Source organism: Canis lupus, chromosome 7 (genome assembly GCF_048164855.1).
Source record: "Canis lupus baileyi chromosome 7, mCanLup2.hap1, whole genome shotgun sequence".
NCBI lineage: Eukaryota > Metazoa > Chordata > Mammalia > Carnivora > Canidae > Canis > Canis lupus.
Genome location: NC_132844.1, coordinates 54,088,114 through 54,105,143, shown reverse-complemented (window position 1 = coordinate 54,105,143; position 17,030 = coordinate 54,088,114). Strand labels below are relative to the sequence as shown.

Genomic DNA, 17,030 nt, shown 5'->3' with positions numbered 1-17,030 from the left:
TTTGACTGGGTATGCCAATCCTGAGGTCTTAGCATGTGGTAGAGAGATGTGACCTATCATCCACACCCACATGGGTTGAAAATTTATGACAATGGGCTGATTATTTTTGGTGGTACCTGGAAACTGAGTTATTCCAGTACTTACAGTTGGTAAGTGGATAAGCGAAAAGAGATGGACATTTTCAAACAATTTGGAAAAGAGATTTCAAAACTCTTGTCTACATAGTAAGTCATGGGTAAAATAAATCCATCCATTGTATATATTGCACATACGTGCATACTCATAGAGAAATGAAAAAATAATACATACCCTCTGTGGGGTTAACTGGTGGAGTTTGGGGTTCTTTGAAGTGTGTTTTGTGTGTGTGTATGTCAAAATTAGCACTGATGAGCCAGCCAACACTAGATAGGATGCTAATTTTTGCTAAAAATTGTAACCCCACAAACATGTTTTATATGATATTTGAAGGATAAAATCTTTATTGTTATTTGAAAGGACATCTTCAGAGGAGCTTTCTGAGATGATCCAGGTGATGTATACATGAGAATAGTTGTTGCCATGTATTCCCAAATCCCAAGTAGTGCCTTGATGTCAACTGTCTTTCGTGCAATTATCTCCTCTCACTGTCACTAATATGTAATATATTTCCCCCCTCTTCAAGGTGGCACATGTGTGGTCAACCCCACAGACTTGTTTTGCTCTGTCCCTGGCCGTTTGTCCCTTCTCAGTTCAACTTCCAAATACAAGGTGACCATTGCTGAGGTGAAGAGGCGCCTCTCACCACCTGAATGCCTCAATGCTTCACTCCTGGGAGGCATTTTGAGAAGGTAAGAACTGTTTTCTGGCACATTGTGTCTTCTAACTGTACTGATACAATACTCCTCAGCCCTCTGTCTTTAGGCCTTCGGTCTCATGTTGAATTCCCCACCTGGTCACATCCTCTCATCAATTCCCTTAGAATGTGAACTTTCAAAACCCAGTTTTTATTTTGTTTTTGGGCAGAGCAAAATCCAAGAATGGGGGCCGCTGCCTGAGAGAGAAACTGGATAGGCTTGGCCTGAATTTGCCAGCAGGAAGACGGAAAGCAGCCAATGTTACCCTCCTTACTTCCTTAGTTGAAGGTATGATTTTTCAGCTCTGCAAGGTAATGGTAGAAAGTTAACAAACTCAGATCTGTCAGATTATGCTGTTTCATTTTTGCCTATAGTATTAAGCAAGACAGTTAACAGTTACAGGTGAATTTCCCAGTTAATCATGACAAAGATAACTAAATTAGACAACATAAGGCTTAGATAATTAAAATGTCATTTAATATACTAATCCTGGCAATAATAAAGAAGAAGACAATGCAAGATTTAAGTACTTCGACCAGTATTTTCTAAATAACAGCAACAACAACAACAACAACAACAACAAAAACTGGCTTTGCTACTGTCGTTTTTATTACTATTTATCTTGGAGTTCAGGTAAATCTGGTTTACCTAATTATTATGCAGTGCAACATGCTCTATAGGATAAGTAATCACCCTTTATATAGTGTTCACAGGAGTCTAGGCAGGATACCAAGCCTGAGAGCATATTGTGTTAATCCTAGTAGGCATCTCTTAAAGTACAGTGAAGTTCCATGGCTTTATGGGTGGATAAGCTGAGTTACAGAGGGGTTAAGGTTAACCAGTGATATAGAGACAGAGGCAGTAATATATTCCCAGAAGGTATTGTTTTCCCAACTTACCTTTTCCTTTTTGTTTCTTCTGTAAGGACTAAACTACATAATCTTATTCAAACTTCTTTTAAGAAGAGGTATTATTGAAGGCTTATTTTTAACTTTTTGGGGGAGCTTTTGAATGTCAAAGGAGAGTTCTTCCATAACCCAGAATGCTATTATTTTAAATCTGAACAAAGGGGCCTTTTAATCAAAACTCACCTAAACACACTTGTGAAACTTTTCTTGCCTTGGCTACTCTATTGTCTATAAGGCACTATAGGAAGTGAAAAGTAATGGAAACACACGCAAAAAAAAATCTTGCCTTGGGCAGCCTGGGTGGCTCAGCGGTTTAGCGCCACCTTCAGCCCAGGGCCTTATCCTGGAGACCTGGGATGGAGTCCAACGTCAGGCTCCCTGCAGGGAGCCTGCTTCTCCCTCTGCCAATGTCTCTGCCTCTCTTTCTCTCCCTCTCTCTCATGAAAAATAAAATCTTTAAAAAATCTTGCCTTTATCCAGATTATCAATTCATACCAATTACTGTATAACTTTGTAAACTAGCATGTTCTAGACATTTGCTTTGTTCCCTAATTGCAGTAATGACAACAACAACATTATTGACCACCAACATTTAACTGGTATTACCATTACTATTGTCCTATGTTTTGTGATGTGTTTGCTTGTGTGTGCTGATACTGAGAACTGACGGATGGTAGAAGTTGACCTGTCATCCGCTCATATGGGTTGGGAGTACTGGGGAAAGGATGAGGTAGAAAAAAATGACACATGGGTTGATTCTAAAAGTATATAGATTCCTGTTCAATTTAAGTAAGAAGATAATTATAGCTATTTAACAATAGAACAAAACACTCAGAATATAATGAAGTGCATTGAAGAATCATATGAGTGGTAGGACTTGATTGGCTCTTAAACCCAACTCTGCAGGAAAATCAACTCAGGAGGTTTATAAAAAATATTTGGGCCCCTTCCCTAACCAATTGAAACTCAATCTCTGGGGGTATGGCCCAGGCATCTATTCTTTTTTCAACACCCCCAATGATTGTAATGTATTATGAGGTTTAAGGATCATTGATCTAAATGTTTCTTGAAATCCTTTCCACTTCCTAGGATGGACTGGCTGAATTCTCATAAAATTTGTAATAAGTGTGAAAATTAAAGGCCCTAGCAAAGACCATTTTCTGTAGTGTCTGTGAATATACTGGCCAATATATCTGAAGAGCCATATATAAAAGGGTATATTCACAAGTCTTCTTACTGATTTTTATGGTAACCAAGCACTGAAGTATCCTGTGTAGGAATCATGAATCTATGCTAACAGAAGAAGTACAAGTTAAATATGTGAACTCCTAGGATGATCTTTGTGGTCTTGCCATCTACTCTTCAACATACCTTTCCTACCGTAGAAGTATCTAGCTAACTGTGTTCTATTCATTTGACGTGTGTTCATGGAGGAGTCACATCAGCCTTGGCTGATGAAACCTAAGATTTTATTCTTTCCAGACACTTTAATTGGATGCTTTTGAAATGCCCTAAATCCTCATGATGTAGAGAAATACATTTTTTATTGTTTAATTCTAGACACTCACTGTGATGGAATTGAGGAAAACATATTTATTTATTTATTTTAAAATATTTTATTTATTTATTCTTAAGAGAGACACACACAAAGAGGCAGAGACATAGGCAGAGGGAGAAGCAGGCTCCATGCAGGAAGCCTGACGTAGGACTCGATCCCGGGTCTCCAGGATCACGCCTTGGGCTGAAGGTGGCGCTAAACCGCTGAGCCACCGGGGCTGCCAAGGAAAATATATTCAGAGGCAAAAGGACCTTTTGCATCCCTTAACTCTCCATGTATTATAACCCTCAAATGCATATGCACACTATCTCTCGGTCTCTCCACCCCCCCGCACACACTTAAAAGTTTTACTATGATGTGTTATGTTCTCTGATTTTTATATTATTCCATATTTTTGTGTTCTTTTTAAATGCTGATTATAAACCTACTAAATTTATTTCAAAACCCATACTGAGTCATGATCCACAGTTTAAAAAACTGTAAGTTGTCTTAACACATGGAAAGAATCTAATACTTGAAGAACAAGGATATGCCATCTAAATTAAAATAGGATTCATTTTATCACTGGGCTGACCTGAAGAGCAGTTGTGTTGTTGAGGACTCTCCTGTATATTTTTATTCCCACATTTTGGTTGGGTTGGTTATGACACCTGATGACTCTTTTCCATCCAGCAAGATGCCATTTTGTGCAGTAGGCACATAGTCTTTGGAATCCTATAGATGATGCTAGATGTATACAGAATAATGGTGACTTAATTCTGACTTATCAAAACCCCTGGAAGTTTGACATAGTTAATGCTTCTCTTCAGTACTTTTGGGATTTTGGTCCTTTTTTGCACTAATATGGGTCTGATTTAGTTCTTTCAGATTCTTTAGTGAAAGGGCAGCTGTGCTGGGTGCCCACTCAGGCTCGGTTTTTGTCTGCTGACTCTCTGAATAGCGCCCACAGAGAATAACTTTCTCTGATTGTTTGCTTGGTGGGGCAGGGCCATGCAAAATTACTCACATACTTCCTTAAATGAGAATTCAGCAAAGTGTTTTTAAAAAGTTCCCTCGAAATGTCTTAAACATTGCCTTTTGGTGACTGTACCCACTAGCTAGAAAACACTAGATAATCTTCATGGTAGGATCACCATTTGTGTTATTGTTTCTGGTGCCCATTTTGACAAATGTTTAGGTCACAGAGATGACAACTCCTAAGTCGTGTGGGTGTGGGGGACTAGTGAAAAAGTTAACTGAAAAACTGGCTAGCTGTTCAGAAATGTTTAGTGTTTGTAAAGTTTGCAACAATGAACAACGTGCCATTATCCCAATGTAAAAAAAAAAATTGAAAGAAAAATTGCTTGTATAATTTTAAGCGGTAAATTAAAACTTCCCCATATTTACCAGTTGGTGCTTGTAAGACTTTAAACTGACCATGTCTTTGGGTGAAACTTGTCTCCTGTCAAACATATATTGTAAGAGCCAGCAACATTTCAGATTAATTTTTTTCAGAAATTCTAAAACTATATTCCTAGTCATCAAAAATCATCCATCAGTTTTCTTATAAATATGTGTTCTTATGGGAAGGAATAGTATTTTTTGACCATTCTTATTGATATTTCCCATTTATCTCCTAGATGTTCTTTTTCTATTTAAAGTTTATTTATTTATTTTTAAGGATTTATTTATTTATTCATGAGAGACACAGATAGAGGCAGAGACATAGGCAGAGGGAGAAGCAGGCTCCCTCCGGGGAGCCTGATGTAGGACTCGATTCCAGGACCTTAGGATCAAGCCCTGAGCTGAAGGCAGATGCTCAACTGCTGAGCCACCCAGGCGTCCCTCCTAGATTTTCTTCAATAACCCATATGTATATTTGAATACCAGTATCTAGTAATATAGCTTTTCTTAAATGACTCTCTTTTTAAAAAGCTTTTATTTTAATCCCAGTTAGTTAACATATAGTGTAATATTAGTTTTAGGTGTAAAATATAGTGATTCAACAATTCCATACATCACCTGGTGCTCATCACAAATGCCTTCCTTCATCTCCATCATCTATTTCATCCCTCCCTCTAAACCCCTCCTTTCTGTTTGTTCTCTCAGTTTGTTCTCATAGTTAAAGAGTCTGTTTCTCAGTTTGTCTCTCTCCCTTTTTATTCCTATTGCTCATCTGTTTTGTTTCCTAAATTCCACATATGAGTGAAATGATACAGTAATTCTCTTACTCACTTTCTCTTACTGACTTATTTTCCCTAGTGTTATACTCTCTAGCTTCACCGACGTCATTGTAAATGGCAAGATTTCATTCTTTCTTTGGCTGAATATTCCATTGTGTGTGTATGTGTACATGAACAACCCATCAACCGATAAACACTTGGACTGTCCCTATAGCTTGGCTATTGTAAATAAGACTGCTATAAACATAGGGGTGCATGTATCCCTTTGAATTAGGGTAAAAACCCAGTAGTATGATCGCTGGGGCAATAGGGCAGTTCTATTTTTAACTTTTTGAGGAACCTCTATGCTGTTTTCTACAGTGGTTCCACCAGTTTGCAGTCCCACCAGCAATACACCAGAGTTCTCTCCTCCCTTCATTCTCTCCAACACCTGTTGTTTCTTTTTAGCCATTCTGACAGGTGTAAGGTGATATTTCTCTGTGGTTTTGATTTGCATTTCCCTGATGGTAAGTGATGATGAACATCTTTTCATGTGTCTGTTAGTAACCTGGATGTCTTCTTTGGAAAAATGTCTATTCAGGCCCTCTGCCCATTTTTAAATTGGATTATTTGGTTTTTGGCTGTTGAGTTGTATAAATTCTTCATATATTTGGATACTAACAGTTTATCAGATGAGTCATTTGCAAATATCTTCTCCCATTCTATAGTTTGCCTTATAGTTTTGTTGATTGTCTCTTAACCTGTGTAGAAACTTTTTATTTTGATATATCTTAAATGTCTTTTAAGACTGTTGATTGAGACTCTTATAGAGTTATTTCTCAAACATCCTGATGGTCCAATATACTGTTAGTATTCAGTCACACACCTCACCCCACCCCCATTTTGGTACAGGGTTTAAGCACAAATGAGTTAATATCTAACTGGCTTTATTCCTCATACACTAGACTTAGAAATAAATTTCATGAATGTCAGCCTTCTATGATGTCATAGTAGTTGTCAAACCCCTTCTGGGAAAGATTTGAATACAGCATTGCCATTGGTTCTGTTTTGGTAGAAATTTCCAAAAAAAAAAAAAAAAAAAGAAGTGCATGGATACACTGGTAGGCATTCCATGCAGAGATGATATAAACTTTGTAAAAGCAAATGAACATTTGTTTTTCAAAAACTCCCCCAGTCGTTGGCATAACAGTAGTTTCATCATAATAATCCAAATTTCCATGCTTGCCTTGGGCTTTCCATCATTGCTTTTAATTGTTTTATAATAACTTTCCCCTGTATTTCTTTTTTTTTTTTTTTTTTAAAGTTGTTTTTTTTTTATTTATTTTTTTTTTATTTATGATAGTCACAGAGAGAGAGAGAGAGGCAGAGACATAGGCAGAGGGAGAAGCAGGCTCCATGCACCGGGAGCCTGATGTGGGATTCGATCCCAGGTCTCCAGGATCGCGCCCTGGGCCACCTGGGCCAAAGGCAGGCGCCAAACCGCTGCGCCACCCAGGGATCCCGTATTTCTTTTAAATGGAGTTACTCAACTAATAGTGCCATCTTAAAATTGTTCTTAAATCAATATATTAAAGTAATCATTTTAGGGATTATTTTAAGAATTTAAAGGAGAGGGCTATTTAATGCAAATTTATATTTAAATAATTCACAGCATTTCTGATACAAATATTGTACCTAGTAACTGCTGGAATGAAGAACTTGAAACTGACTTCACAAAGTTGTTTGAAAATGAAAACTTTGATAAAGCAGATATTTAGAGTGGGGATTTTTTAGGCCCATATAACAGACATATTTGAACTAGACTGAGATATGAATTTGAATTTGAATTTGAATCCACAGTCCCCAGAATGTAAAGTAGATAATATTTCCTTTTTATCCATATGCCTTCATCTAAGGGGTTTTAGATATATAATTAGTAGCTGATATAACTTCTTGTTTCCCCCTTTATCATAAATTTGATATTCTTTTTGTTTCCTCTGTTTTAATCATATTGCTGTGACTTCTCTTCTGTTTCATTCTGATTTTCTAACATCAGAGAGATGTTACTCTCTGGAAAATATTGTGGGTTAGAGTTGTTTAACCCAATACACATACCTTTCTGAGGAGATCTTGGTATAATATTCTATAGTGGAAATACTTCTATCTTTGAAAAACATTCAAAGGATTTGGCCAATATTATTGTTCTCATTCTAATACCCTTACTATTTATTTATTATTTATGAATCAGCAGCTTCTATTAGCTGCCCTCTCTGTATTTTATTGCAGAACAATCTTTGCAGAGTCAGTGGTTATTAAAATAAACATGAGGATTCAATGATGTAATTATTCCTACTCATTGCTCCCCCCTCATGTGAGGTTTTCCAAGATGGTTAAAGTTATAGAGTGTTGCTGGAGGGAAGTTTTGTTCACTGGAGTGGGTGCTTTCCTGGGACAGTTCTGCTGAATTTGCAAAAGCTCATGTAACATTCTTGGGCAACACCAGGCATTCTGAAAGCACTGCTTACGTCCATTAACATAAATACCTTGACTTGCATTCTGTTGTGATGGGGTCAAATCTTGTGTGTGTGTGTGTGTGTGTGTGTGTGTGTGTGTGTGTATTTCAAAAGAGTATAGAACAGAGGAGAGTGTGAATATACACCAACAAAAGAAAGGGGACCATTTACCAATATTATATATAATCTCCATTCACTCTTCTTGAGTTTAAATCCTTTGTTGCTGTTGTTTCATTCTTTAGTTTCAAAAAATGTAAGCTTCTAGGCCTTGCCCTGAACTTCTAACTTATATGAGCTAGTTGTCCCACTTGCAAAATGTGTTATCCCTTCAGCAAGTATGTCTCTCCTGCTCCAAATAAAGTGACCTTTGAAATTGTGTCAGATTTTGAGCTGGTTACTTAACCTGACTCAGCTTCATTTTCTTAGTTTATAAGTAAAGATTGTAATATCTGTAATGGTTAGGATGATGTTAGCTATTATAACAGTTAATTCCCAAATGTTCAGTGGCTTAACATGGTAGAAGCTTATTTCTCATCATAGTCTGATGTGGGAGTTCCTCACCAGGGGTATTTTCTCACAGTTTCATTCAAGGACCCAGAGTCCTTCCATCTATAGTTATTTCCTTCACTAGGTCCTAGGAGTCCCATTCATTGAGCTCACAATAAGGAGATACATGATGACAAAAGTACACAGCTTCTTACCCACTTGGCCAGGAGTGACCCATATTACTACTGTTCACAGTCCAAGAACTAGTCATGTGGCCACATCCAATCCCAAAGGTATGGGGTATACTAGAAAATGTAATCTCTAGCTGGACACAGTCTTCTCAGCAATGATGCTGTATGGTATGTAAAGAAAGGACAGATCTTTGATGCTCCTCACTCATTGCTGCTACATCTGTCTCATACATCTTATGTAGGATTAAATATACTCACAGTCTAGAAAAACTGACTTGGCAATGAACTCTCAAGAGAAAAGGTGTAGTGAGTGAGTATAGGTATATCAAGTTTTCTTGCCTTGACTAATGTGCTTTTCAAACACTCAGTTTCTACTTTATTTACATTATTGACACTTATCAAAATTCATAGGTATTTTAATAAAATTATAGACTGTAGTTCTTCCTGTTATTGTCTATATCCTGCTGAATAGCAAAGGCAATTTTGGAATTGCCTGTGTTTTAATTTACAACAAATATTTGAGTTTAGAATTCAATCTCTCTTAAGAACGGAATCAGAGATTAATTTTACTTTTGAATTAATATGATTTTAAGTAGATAATTTATTTAAATAGTAGAAAACATAAAAGTTACAAAAGAGCATATAGTAAAATATCTGCTCTTTACTGTATTCCCTAGTTGTTCAGCTCCCTTCCTGGAGGAAAATAAATGTTCTATTAAACAAATGGGTTCTCTATTTCCTTCCGAGGACATGTGTATGTATGCATGGGATTTCTTAATTTTTAAAAGAAATTATAGTATTCTATACACACTATTCTGCTGTTAGGTTCTTTTTGCACACCTTATAATAATGTTTTTTCTCAGGGCTTACCAGTTGTCCATTCTTTTAAACACTCATGGTATTCCCTTGTTTGAATGTCTCATAATTTATTTAGCCAGTTCCCTATTGATTATTATATAGATGTTTACAATCTTCAGCCATTGCAAATTGTGAATTATACAATGAGTAACCTTACATTTACATAAATAATTCTGCAGATATGCAAGTACATTTATTCAATAAATTGCTAGGAATGTTGCAGGATCAAAAGATATTTGAGTTTGTAATTTTAGCAGATTATTGGAAGATTGTTCTCCATAGTGGTTATATGTTTATGACCCCACCAGCAAGGGGAGCACCCTGTACTTGAGCCCAAAGAGAGTGCTATCAACTTTTTGATCTTTGCTAATTTGATGGGTTAAAAAAAAATGCACCTCAGTTATGAAGGAGGTTGAGTTGAGTGTTCCTAGCAGAATTTAATGAACTTAGCTGTCTGTTCATTTACTTTGTCCCTATGAGGCGTTTTTAAATATTTTTCTTATTGATTGGTGAATGCTCATTATATACGATAAATCTGGCTGAATGTCTCTAATCTGAATTGCAAAGCCTCCCCACCACTAGCTTTGATTTGTCTGTTTGCTGTTAGGAGTTTTTTGTTGGTTTTCTTATTTGTTTAGGTCTAGGTCATATAGGCTTTTTGATATTGGTATAACTATATGTCTCATACATCTTATATCATGGTTTTTAGTTTTAACTGTAATATTTTAAAAGTCTTTTTTTATTCCAAAGCTATAAAAGAATTCTCCCATGTTCTAATTACTTTGTGGTTCTATTTTTTGTTTAAATCGTTGATCCATCTGGACCTTGTTTTGTCGTTAAATGCATGATATAGATCCAATTTCATTTGTTTTTTTCCAGATGGCCACCCAGTTGTCCCAACACCTTTTATTGAAAATTCATCTTTTCCCTACTAGTATGAAAAGCAAGCTTCATTTTACACTACATCACTCTCCAAATACACTTTTTCAGTAGATTGACGACTTCATTTCCTTAGCAGGGCTCTTGTTTCTACTTCTACCACCCATTTCCAATTTTTGTTTTTATTTTTTAATATTTATTTATTTATTTATTTATCTATCTATCTATCTATCTATAGGCTCCATTCCCAATGTGGGGTTTGAATTCATGATCCTGAGATCAAGAGTTGCATGTTGTACCAACTAAGCAAGCCAGGCGTCTCTCCTTTTCTTTATAAAATTTATACCATATGAGCCAGATAAGGCACAACTCTATGCAAGGGTGCAGATAGACAGAGGTCTGTATCCTTTAAAATTGACTTTATAGTGACTATCATCCTTTTGTATAAGCCACAGAATTCTTGTATTTCGTGAAGGTATACGGCTAATCCCTACTCAATGCTTTCCCTTCAGCTTAGGACAGTAGTTTTTTGTTTTTTGTTTTTTGTTTTTAGATTTTATTTATTTATTCATGATGGCCACACAGAGCAAGAGAGGCAGAGACACAGGCAGAGGGAGAAGCAGGCTCCTCGCAGGGAGCCCAATGTGGGACTTAATCCTGGGACTCCAGGATCATGCCCTGAGCCAAAGGGAGCCACCCAGGTGTCCCTAGAAGCTTTCAAAATATGCACATACTTAGAGTTAATTGATATGGGGGTCACACCTGTACATTAAAAACAAAAACAAAAAAACCCAGGTTATGGGAGCAGCAAGTGTTGAAAAGTACATGTATTGTCTATTTTAAAAAATGGCTCCCTTGATGTAATGATGCACTCTATTTTTATGGATTTTCTAATATAGTTCATTCTTTCTAACAATTCTTTGTTCTAGTTTTTCACTGTTTTCTTTAGAAGTTTTCACAAGACTATTGTTATAACTAACCAATAAGATATTTGAAAGCTTGTTCCTTTGACAGATGTTTACTGAGTACCTCTTATGAATCAGTTGATATGCTAAGTGTAGGGTGTGGAATGGGAAACAAAACTATTGCTTTGAAAAACAAAGTGTTGGTGTTTAAACAAAATCATCTTTAAACTAGGAAACTACCACATTATAAGGCACTTATTTATGTCATGAGATTGTATTATATGTAGTGCTATAGAGTACATTCCTTTCAGAATAGTTTGGGAAGCCTATATTAATTTTGTCCCTCAGCTCTAGAGTTTACTATAAGTTGATATTATAGACAGTTTATTTAATGGAATATCCAGATTTAAAAACATTCCCAAATTTTCTTTTTTTTTTTTTTTTTTTAAGATTTTGATTTTTAAGTAATCTCTACATCCAGTATTGCAGCAAGAGTCACATGCTTTATGGACTGAGCCAGTCAGGCACCCCTCAAGTTTGCTTTCTAATAGGTGCTTCTTAGAATAATCCCACAGATTATTTCACATACATATAAATAAAATTGAAATCATAGATATGTGACTAGAAGTCACATATTTCACATACATATGAGTAAAATTGAAATCATAGATATGTGACTAGAAGTTAACACATATGAATTGTTGCTTTTATTGAATAACATTGGGTATTGCAATACTAAGCTAAATTGTTTTTAGGGCAATATTGTTACAGTGGCAGTTGGTAATAATCACCTGGTGTTAACAATATAGAAGTATCCTTTAGTGCAAATTAGTGTACATTTTCCCTAAATACAATAAAGGAAGGAAAAATCCTTAATGACTTACAAATGGTTGAAAATTAGCTGTAGTTATTTCTATTTAAAAATATATTTAGATCTTCTTCTTGTTAAATAGTGTGGGAATCCAGAAATTCAGTAAAAACAAGCAATCCAGAAAACATTTTCCCATTAACTTTCCACTTCCAGGCTGCATCAGTGATAGACATTTAAACTTTTCCTAATATTTTCCCATAGTTGTTCACTATTTGCTTTTGAGTGTGAAAAATGAGTGCCCTGACATCAGGGAGCAAGTCCTTTTTTATGCTCTTCTCATATTCTGTAATTTTACTTCTGTTGGCTTGAGACAGTTATTCAGTATGAGTCACCCACTGCAGATGTCATTATTGAAAAAATGAATGCTTCTTAGGGGTTTCTACTTTTTTTGGAAGCAGGGTAAGCCCTGCTTCACTTATAGATTCTAAAGCCTTGCAATTAAAATACTCCTGTGCAAGCAATAACCCTTAGCCCCAAACATCCATCCTACTTCTAAAATATTCTTGAAATGACATGATATAAAATGGTCATACATGCTAAAGTTAGTGTATTGCTTCAGTTGTGTAAAAAAGAGTGGAGGGGACTGGTTTATCAACTTGCACAGCATATTAAAATTTAAAAATGGCTTACGCCTGTCTTGCAAACAAAGAACTAGGGCATCCTACCTCATCTCACAAAGATATGAGTTGACACAGCAATATTTGCCATATGGAGATAGAAGGACAAATGTTCTCCGCCCTTCCCAGATCATTCTCCCACCAGGTCACTGCACTTGCTTGTAGTTCACATGGGTATCTTGTCCCACCACAGACACCAAGAAATTCATTGATCGTTATCTTCATGAATCAGTCAGATCCCCTAGAATCTTGTTCACATGTTTTTTAAAACTATTTTTAAAAAAGGTTTACTTATTTGAGTTACAGGATGCGCACATGTGAACACACATGTGCATGAGGGAGGGGCAGAGGGAAAGAATCTTCAAGCAGACTCCCCACTGAGTGTGGAGCCCATCGTGGGGCTCGATCTCACAACCCATGAGACCAAGAGTCTGATACTTAACTGACTGAACCACCCAGGCACCCTTTCATGTGCTTTCTTGATCCTAAAACTTCTATTTTTCTTAAACTTGTTGACTCTAAGATACCTGCTGTACAGGATTTAACTACAGACTTGTCATCCTTACTGAATATCATGTGTGTTGTAATTCGCAGATTCATTCATTCATTCATTCTTGGGCCCCCACACACAAAGCTTTTGTGTCATAATACACATATTTAAACTACATATCAGAGTGTCTTCACTTGCCACTTCTTTTGATGTAGCATTGCTATACATCCAGTAACAATGTTACATTGCAAGCAAGAGAAAGCAGTAAACAGAACTAAGGGAAGGAAGGATCTGGCTGTCAGTGTAAATGTAAATAGCAGCTGTTCCATTCAAACTGTTTTAAAAACTACCGCCCGGTGAGAGCTTTGCATATAATGGGCCAGAATCAGGTTTTAGCATAAAATTTAAGAGACATGCTGCCACCCTCCTGTTTGCACTGCTTCACTTGTCCCACTCCTGCATAAGCAGTGGAGGATAAATATATATAATAGTCTATGAAAATGTTATCCAAATATCCCTTTCTGTGACAATATTGCAATATGCAGATATATCAATATACACAACTCCACATGCTGTACAAAGATGACACTGTGGATGGATTATTGTGTTAGTGGCAAGATACTTGTAAGTCCTAAGATCACATGAGCTTATCCTCTATCACATGCTGTGGCCACTGTTTCCGACTTTATATCTCAAGTTTGAAATGTCTTGAATTATCTCCCTTCTGTCATTTTTCTAGCAAAAGTGATCATATAGATGGCATTACAATGTCTTAAAATCTTTGTGCCATTTTTCTGCCAAATATGCATGGATTTTCTTTCCTAATAAGTTAGGGGGATAAACTGCTGGTAATAAGCACTTTAAAAATATTTCTTCTACATTGCAGCTTTATCTAAAACTGTGGCCCTTCAATAACTATCAATACCCAAACTAATATAGAGACCCTCTCCATGTAGTTATGTCAAGTTCCTATTTAGAAGGGATGACAAACAATCTGTTTCCTACCACGTGAATATGAAAGTCTTAACTAAAAACCTGCCACTGCTTTGAAACGGGGGTGAGGGAGGTGGAAATCATGATTGGTAATTCACAAAACATTATCTAATTCCCCATGATGACCACCTTCTTCCCCTTTGAACTTTTGGAAAACATTTTATCTGTAACACTCATTTGATACTTATAGTACAATAGCTTTTGTTATATATAATATCAACATAATGTCAGTAAACATGAACTGATGGTAGTGTTCATATAGGAGGCAATATAAATTATAAAATGCTACTGAGGTGTTTTTCCTATCATTATGGGTATGATCATCATTGTCCTGGAAACACAGAGGGCCCTTTTATATCCTTCATCACTCCTACATAGCACGGCACCTTGAACAAAGGAGGTGCTCAGTATATGTGCGGTGAAAGCTTGCTTTTTTTTTTTTTTTAAGTTTTGATACTCAGGTGAAATTTGGGTTGAGCTTTAAAATCACTGTTGTTTTCGAGTTTGAAATACATTGCCAAACCTTACTTTGCCGATAGGCCATTTTTACCTTTTTTCTTACAAATTTACTCAGGTTTAAGATTTTTGTGAAAGACCAAAAGTTATTTATGATATTATTATCCTTAAAAAGCATTCTGTTTTTAATAATGTACATAAGAAGCATTGTGCAGTGTGCTGAAAGGTACTGAAGCCTGCCAGAAAGCCAGACAATGCTGGTACTATAATCACACAATATAGTGTCCTTGGCAATATAATGGTACAAAACTGATAAAATTCATTTATCTCCCCTTTCCAAGGTGTTCCAGGTTCTTTGAAAAGTTACTTGGACCCTTTGTCAGTATTTTGATAGATCTCATGGGAAAGATATCTGAATATTTCAGATGCACTAACATTGAACAACAACAGAATGGCAAGCTCGTGGAGCTTTCTCCCTAAGACATTAATGTGTAGGATTTGAGAAGCCAAACTGGTATAATGGTCAGAGACTCTAGGGAAGTCAAAACTCCTAGAACCTTCCTGTTTTCCCCATCAGCCTTTCACAAACCTCCGCTTGCTAAGTAGCTTCCCTGTTTCTGTTTGTCCTCTTCCTACACCATACCCTACCCCAAAAGTCCTTTCCCTGGGATTATTTAGAATAAATAGGAAAAATAATCCATCTGACCACAAGGAGGAATGAGGCTGGAGGAAAACATAAAGTGTTACTCTTACTGAGTTTAGACATTTGTGAAAAACTGACTTTTATTGTCTGCCAACAGGGGAAGCTTTACACTTGGCTCGGGATTTTGGCTACACTTGTGAAACAGAGTTTCCAGCCAAAGCTGTAGGAGAACATCTTGCCAGACAACATATGGAACAGAAAGAACAGACAGCAAGAAAAAAGATGATCCTAGCGACCAAGTAAGCAGAATGGGAAGTCTCTATATGCCTTCTCTCAGTTTTTCCTTTTTTTTTTTTTGAGTGAGGGAAACAGTCTAGAAGGTACCAGTTCTATAAAGCAGGGGTTCTCACACTTCAGCAGTTAGATGTATTACACATGGACATCCCACCACCCCCAGCCTTGCACCCATAGCAAGATTTACAAACTGCCTTTGTTTAGTGATGGGTCCATCTTTGACACTGATAATGGTTTTTGGAAAACTCTCCAGAATATGCAGGAATTCTTAAGAGAAAAGTATGTTTAGGAAATGTAGATTCCAGGCAAATGTGTCATTAGCTGCTATATGATTTGGTCTAAACCACTCAGTGCACCTTAATACATGAGGGTGAAGATCTCAAATGAATATACTATGAATATTTGGAGAATATGACAAAGAGGACCCAGATGTGTGAGGCATAACATGGAGACCTCTGTGCCCAAGGATTGCCATCAGCGCCCCCATTTTTTCTGATGTATAATTAAACAAATGATCCCTATCCTGCTCCACCTGCAGTGGTGATACTGTTGAAAAGAAAAGGTATCATATATGAGAAAGCTTCTGAAAAGTGTAAACAGTCCAAAGTGCAACAAAAATGTGAATTAAAATAATGACAGAGATGACATAGTAATGGGGAAGCTTGGGTAAGTTGAGTTCATGTTTCCTCAAACTTGGAAGTTCTTTGATAGGGAATGGAAGAACTACTATTTATTGTGTGAAAACCCAACAAAACGGTAAATATGGCTGTAAGTCATGGTCAAAGTTTTAGAGAAAAATCTTTCAGGCTGTAACTAATTCATACTCTCTTTTCTTTATTAAAAAAAGCTATGCTACATAATGGACTATTAATAATCTTACCTAATTTCCGAACTGTATGTTCAGATTTTAGAACTCATAGTCCCAGGTGGGTTAACTTATCATTTCTAAATTAGTTTCTTATTTGGAGAAAACTTTTAGACAGAATAACAGAATAAAGTAGATAGTGTTAAAGTCATTGTTTCTTAGAAACTGATAGAAAATGACTTCACATGTTGGCTAAAATTTAAATGGTCTCAATGCATTAAAAAATGCAGTATTTCTTCTACCAACTTTTAATGTCACATAGGTTTTTTTTGTTTGCTTGATTTTACAAGTTTAAGAGTTTAAATGGAATACCTGCCACCCAAGAGGCTTGCCCAAGGTATTAAATCCTTTATTTGGGATCTGTGCTACTTGTGGCTGGCACTGTTTGGGTTTAGGACATATTTGTGTATTTCTCTTCTGAGAGTGAGAGTAACTTAGATGATTCATCTTGCCCAAAAGAGAAGGAAAACAAAAGGTGGTGGCAAAAAGAGACAAAGAGTAAAACAAGGAAATAAAGGGAGAAGGAACA

At 36.4% G+C, this 17,030-nt stretch overlaps 1 protein-coding gene across 1 annotated transcript in view; it reads left to right on the top strand.

Annotated features, from left to right (window-relative positions):
* The window catches only part of TFAP2D (transcription factor AP-2 delta), a 55,703-nt gene that overhangs the window by 13,184 nt on the left and 25,489 nt on the right, over positions 1-17,030 (top strand). The window contains exons 3-5 of the mRNA XM_072832695.1: positions 662-827; positions 1,003-1,121; positions 15,500-15,641. Of these exons, the coding sequence (XP_072688796.1) occupies positions 662-827; positions 1,003-1,121; positions 15,500-15,641 (427 nt within the window). The remainder of the gene's footprint in view (positions 1-661; positions 828-1,002; positions 1,122-15,499; positions 15,642-17,030) is intronic.